Source organism: Etheostoma spectabile, chromosome 15 (genome assembly GCF_008692095.1).
Source record: "Etheostoma spectabile isolate EspeVRDwgs_2016 chromosome 15, UIUC_Espe_1.0, whole genome shotgun sequence".
In the NCBI taxonomy this organism is placed as follows: domain Eukaryota; kingdom Metazoa; phylum Chordata; class Actinopteri; order Perciformes; family Percidae; genus Etheostoma; species Etheostoma spectabile.
Genome location: NC_045747.1, coordinates 26029183 through 26035955, shown reverse-complemented (window position 1 = coordinate 26035955; position 6773 = coordinate 26029183). Strand labels below are relative to the sequence as shown.

Here is a 6773-nt window from a genome sequence, read left to right as displayed (position 1 = left end):
TCACTTTTAAGGCAAAGGCTAAATAATGATACATTTTATTTATAGAGTGCTTTACATGGTAGGCTAGTCAAAGACACTTTACAGTAAAAGCAGCACATTTATCACATAAAAACAGAAATATGAAACTAGCATATTTAAAAGAATTAAAACACAGTGTAGCCTACAACTTTGTAAAAATGTGGAGTGACTATAGGCTTGGTAGATATTTTTACATCCATACACATTAAGTCGGGTCCACTATGTTGGGCTTTTTCTCTCCGTTTGATAACAGCTGTATTTCCCTTTTGCATGTTCTTCCCCTCCTTGTTACTTTCCATCAGAAGCGGCTGCTCATTGGGTGAAACATATGGCGCATGCGTCTTCTCATTTCTGCATCAGTAAATCTGTGATCGATACCGTGGTCTATTAAAGAAAGCCGTGAACGTGCACTTATCCCAGCTATCTACACCTGGCTTGACATAGCTTCACCTGTTCATCCTGGCTCGGCAAACATGCAACCAATTAAGCCGCGATGAGAGGATCACTGTAAGTCAAGCTGCGCTTTTACACTTATCCTGGATATCTTTATTCTACTTTCGTGCAACAGGCCCCTGAAGTCTGTTTGTCCTTAGTTTCCTGAACACATCCCTGCTGACTCTCCTACTAAGCACACCTGCTGTCACCTGCAATCTGCACACCTGGTCCTGATTATCACTTCTGCACCATATAAGCTGTGACCAGACATCCATTCCCCACTGGATCCCTGCTTAGCGTAACCAGTATGTTTAGCGCTTGTATCTTGCATCTAGTTTTTGAAAATCTTTTTGCCTGTCGCTAACCTGCCTCTTGTTCCTCTGTCTACAGTTAACCACCTGGATAGAAACTCACGCCTGTCTGGCCAACAACTTCACAATTGGATTCTCAAATCTGCACAAATCCTCCTGCCTCCCTATTTCACCCATGAAATACAATTTTTTTTGTCACTTTTCCATTATTTTTTTACTGTGACTGTTATTGCCACTATTCATCTCAACCCTAACCGGTCGTCAGACACCCCCTACCAAGACCCTGGGTCTGTCCCAGGTTTCTTCCTGTCTTGAGATAACTCTTGTCATGAATTGACACTATAAATAAATTGAATTGAATAAGATACCTGTCGAATTAACCAGATCCGGGGTGAGTCTGATGAAAACTGCTGTTTCTGCCTGGTTCAGCTCCGAGATTACGTTATGTTCTGGCTGTGTTTAGAAGTGGTGAATGTACAATATAGTGTTGGCTTTTTATTGAGTTTCCTCTTAGCGAAATAATAGACATGGATAAGCATGACCTGGGTGACTGAGAACCTTTACAGACATCTTCTGTCATTACAGCTTTGCATGGTGTAGGGCTCTGGTTCTCTCACCTTGGACCTTGACCTGGTTGGATGTGCAGGTTGGGCACGGCAGCAGGGTAAACTCTTCAGCCTGGTGCATGGAGTAGTCAGTACTGGCCACCACTACCCGATCTCCGGGCCCCCAGCCTTCTGGTTGATCGGCCAGCTCCAGGATGCTGCTGTTGGACAACATGTCGATGGAGATGGAGGCCTGCGGGCGAACTACAGGGGGACATGGTGAGAGTTAAACAGAATGTAGCAAAGCTGACACTCATGCAGTCACAAAGGCCTACACCAGTGGTGGAAGAAGTATTCAGATCCTTTACTTAACCAAAAGTACTAAAACACCACTGTAAAAAAAGAAGCTTGGTTGCACAGAATTCCATGAAATGATCACAAACTGTTAACATTGCATTACGTGGTGGTGGCACGGAATGTGAGAAAAGTCTGTGTGTCCACCACGGAAAACAATGCCAGTGTAAAGTCAATGAGGAGATGACAAAAACTTAGGAACAACTATGGATGTGAGTAGTATGAAAGCATAAAAAAATCCACGTAAGAAGGTTGGTTGGGGTGGTGGATGGGTCAAGCACAGGACTTTCAACAGGGACACTGTGTAGTGTTTCCTAAAGTTGTTTTCTACTTTTCCTAAACCCATCCGTAAAATATGTAAGTATCATCAGAAAAATGTACTTTCTTTAACAAGCTTTTGAAGTACTCAATTGAAGTACATCCAAAAAGGCGTTTTGGGCTGCTTAATCAGGATACAGTAGATATTTGTTTATCAGTGACACTCCAACTGACTGGATGTCAGCTGCAGCTGATAGCATAGAATAGAATAGAATAGACGTTATTGTCCCTGAGGGGAAATATGTCTTGGACATAGTGCTACAATCTGTTTCTTCACAACTCAAAGATGTAACAGAAAAAAAATCAACATAAAATGAAAAAGCAAGATATAAACATAAACATAGGATCCACAAAGTATCCTAGGACACAAAAAAGGACACACGACAACACAGACAACACAACATCCTAAGAAGTAATTATAATACCGTAAAAAAGATAATATTACAAAGGTGACCCAAACAAACAAATGCCAATTAAAGTGTTGGCATATCTTGTGACTGTCGAATCTCAACCACGCATAGAACTCTAGAAAACTATTATGGGTCGAGTTTCTTTGTTTTACAGACCATTAATCAGTGGTGGACGAAGTATTCAGACCTTTACTTAAGTAATACTAAAGATACCACACTGTAAAATACTCTGTTAGAAGTAAAAGTTTGGCGTTAAAAATGTTACTTAAGTAAAGGTATGTACATATCGTCAGGAAAATGTACTAAGTATGCAATGCAGAAAAATCCTTCTATTTTAGAAAGGATTTAGAAAGGATCCAAACAGTTGTGCATTTAATGGTCTAATCACTTCAGCTGGACTTGTAGCGCGTTGGATATTGTTGGCCAGTTTCATTTATAATTGGGATCATTTTTATAAACTACATGTGTTTTGTGTGCAGACATCTTAACCAGTAAAGTCACTAGTAACTAAAGCTGTCGGATGAATGTATTGGAGTAAAAAGTGCAATATTTCTTTCTGAAATGTAGCGGAATAGAGGTAGAAAGTGGCATGAAAAGGAAAGACAAGTACCCCAACATTTTAACTTTAACCACTGGCCTACACTGGCACACACAGCAACACTAGTCTATATTGGGAAGATTAAATGCATGTGTGCATGTTTAAGTCAGTGGCTTATTTCCAAAAGAACACTTTTTTGTGCAATAGCACAATATGCAACATGGATGAGCAGCATTTCATATTTTTTAAGCCTTTTGACTCAATCTCTTTTGACGAACCATATTCATATTTGAGTGTAGCAGCACAACTTGACTACCTGGCTGAATGGGCTTGCAAGGCTTGGCTCTATTTTGAAAAAGTAATTTTAAGGAGTATTCACACCAAAAAAAGCGGTCCATTTGTGTGATGTCTGTTGTGACATCTGTTGTGTTCTTAAACCCCCCCAACAAATCATGTGTAGACTTTATATTTCACAATTTCTTTTTTAATTAGAGATAGAAAAAAAAAAGATGAGCACATAGAGGGCCCTATTGTAATGACCTAAGCGCAAGGCGTGAAGCGCATGACGCAGGTGCGTTTAGGGCATGTCCAAATCCAAAATTCAATGAAATGCTGCGCTATTGAGTTTAGACAAGGTTTTTGTTGGTTAATGGCGCTATCCCTTTCTGCTGCCGCAAGATGAGCTAAGAATTCACCTGAACACGCCTCCCTGTAAGACCAGCACGCCCGTGGGCGCAATGAGTGCAGGTACATTTGCTATTTAAACTATGTGGGTTGCTGGACAGGAAATGAACAACTGCGGCTGCAAGATAGGGCCCAGCAAGTGCTTTGTTGTTGCAGGAAACCCCCGCCCCGCCCCGCCCCAGCCTAAACCCACTACCCCCATTCAAAATGAATGGAAGGACCAGCGTTTATGCCGGACCATCGGACTACCATTTCTCATATTTTCATTTCTCATGTCAAGGTGTTTTCTATAATAACAACAATGTGCAGGGGTGTGGTGGCAACATGTGAAGCAAGGTGGCCCAAATATCTTTCTCCCCCGACCCCATCTACATCCTCCAGCCCTTCCTGGGGAATCCCATGAAGTTTCCAAGCTAAATGGGATTTACGGTATATAATCCCTCTAATTTGTTCCAGGTCTGACCCCTTGGTCTCCTTCCAATTGAAAGTCCTCAGAAAGCCTCTCCACAGACGCCGCCAGGAGGCATCCTCATTTGATGCCCGATCCGTCACAACCGCCAGCAGTTGTAGTGCTCGCAGCTCCACCTGCATGCCTGAGCTCCTTACTCTGTTCTTCAGAGTGAATCCCGACGCCCTGACAGGGAAACTCATTCCACTGCATGTATGAACAATTTCATACTCTCAGTAATGGCCCAAAACTTGTGAGCATATAGATAAGCGTTGAAAAAGCAATGTATGCACAGTATTTAGGAATATTTACTTAAGTTCATCTAAACTTAGTCACTGTTCAACCCCAATCGGATGGTCTGGAGTCTCCTTTCCAGCAATTTACCCCTATAATTGGTATCTTTAGTCAGTGTGAGAAGAACATAACTTAATAAAGAACTTATTTAAGATGCTTTTCTTTTCTCTTTAAACATTAAACACATCAATCATAATTGATATTATTGTTCTTAGCATCTGTTTTTATGTAAGACTAAAGAGAAAGGGGAGGGGTTGATATCTTGAGGCACAATATTTGGACATGCAAAAACAGAATTTTCGAGAGGCTGCCTTACAGAATTACAGAATAATCTTTTTTCATTTTTTACGATTAGATGCACGCTTGTTATTAAAAGCACTGAAATAAGTCTGGTTGTTAGGGCGGCCTCATAATGTATGTCATCACTTGTCAATGTGCAGAGCGATGTGTCTTAGATAAGTCTACAAATCAAATCAGTGGCCAGAAGGGTTTTGGACAGTGGCCAGAAGGCTTTTGGACTGGTGATAACTGAACCACGATAGCCAACTTAAAGTGAAATAACGTGATGGCTTAGTTAGATGTCTGCTACTAAAAGGTGAAAGACTAACTGCCTTATTGTTATTAGTCTTGCAAATGGGTTGTACCTATGGGACAACTAGTAGACTAGACTTTATTCCCCCACAATGACATTTTGAGCTTAAAGATGACTAGTTGATCATGTGGTTTTGTCACTAACAACATGCAATTATGGGATGTATCAGGGATGGGCAGGAGTACGAGCACAGGAACCTTGTGGATGACTTTGTGCTATGGCGCAGGCTCAACCATCTGCAGCTGAATGCAACAAAGACCAAGGAGTTGGTGGTGGATTTCAGGAGATCAAAGCCACATATGCCACCAGGGGTCAATGTGGAGGTGGTCAACACATATAAGTACCTGGGGATACACGTGGAACACAAACTGGACTTGTCAGCCAACATGGATGCACTGTATCAGACAGGGCAGAGTCGGCTTTACTTCCTGAGGAGGATGAGGTCATTCAATGTCTGCAGTAAGCTCCTCTGGATGTTTTACCAGTCAGTCATTGCCAGCGTCCTGTTCTATGCTGTGGTGTGCTGGGGCAGCAGCGTTAAGACAAGAGACGCTGGGTGACTGAACAGGCTGGTAAGGAAAGCTGGCTCTGTTGTTGGCATTGAGCTGCAGTCGCTCATGAGGACCATGAGTAGAATGCTGGCAATCATGGACAAGGACCACCACCCACTACACAACTCGTTCATCGAAGAGAGGAGCATGTTCAGTGGCAGATTTCTGTCACTGTCATGCTCAACAGACAAGTTGAGGAGGTCCTTTGTTCCCAGGGACATCTAGCTCTTCAATACCACACAAGGGAGGAGGGGTGTAATGGACATTTCCGCATGAGCCTGTCTCTCTCAGCCCCTTCCATTGTATCTCTTTCTGCTGTATACTTGACTGTCTAAGTTATATTAGCCCTCCTACACAATGTGGACTCTGGTCATAAGATCTACATATTATAACGTATTCCCTGTTATATATTCATCTTTACATATATTATTTCTTTTCTATCAAGTAATTCTAATTCTTTTAGGTTTACATTCTTGTCTTTTCAAAGTCATAGTAAATATTTAATAATAAGCTATTATAATCATCTCTTTTGTAAATGTGCTGTATTTATATAGTATTTATTATATGTATGTATTTATATATTTTACATCTACAGGAAACATTCACACACTGTGGCAGAGGCTGCCGTACAAGGTGCCACCTGCTCATCAGATAAACATTCACACACATTCACACTCCGATGCGCAGCACCGGGAGCAACTCGGGGTTCAGTCCAAGGACACTTCGACAAGGACTGCAGGGGCGGGGATCGAACCACCAACCGTCCGATTGGTAGGCAACCGCTCTACCACTGAGCCACAGCCGCCCCCATTGCACTACCACCATTGCACACAATCTAATTTCTTAGAGTGATTTTTATGTATGTGTGATATAGATAGATAGATAGATAGATAGATATTTATTGATCCCAAAAAAATGGGAAATTACAGTGTTACAGCAGCACACAAAATATACATACATACAATATACATGAAATAATTATAATTATAATAACAAAATATAAGAATAAAAATATAAGAATGTAAGAACAAATATTTAAGTATATACAAGATGGGAAAAAACAAAACAAAAAAACAAAACAAAAATGTGCAGCTTTTGTAAATATGACCCAGTCGTGCCGGTTGCCCTTATTGTAGTATTGTGTGTCTCAGAGTCTCATCTACCCCCCAGGGATGACGTGATATATGAGTGTATATGTGTTTGTTGTGTTATGTTTCAAGCTACTGGATAAAATATCCCTTGGGATGAATAAAGTATCTATCTATCTATCTATCT

General features: G+C 41.2%; 1 protein-coding gene across 2 annotated transcripts in view; it reads right to left on the bottom strand.

Annotated features, from left to right (window-relative positions):
- cemip (cell migration inducing hyaluronidase 1) overlaps positions 1-6773 on the bottom strand; it is a gene marked incomplete at its 3' end in the record, with an annotated part of 254772 nt that overhangs the window by 77345 nt on the left and 170654 nt on the right. For both annotated transcript variants that reach the window (XM_032536538.1, XM_032536539.1), the window contains 1 exon segment: positions 1382-1573. In XM_032536538.1, coding sequence (XP_032392429.1) covers positions 1382-1573 — 192 coding nt within the window.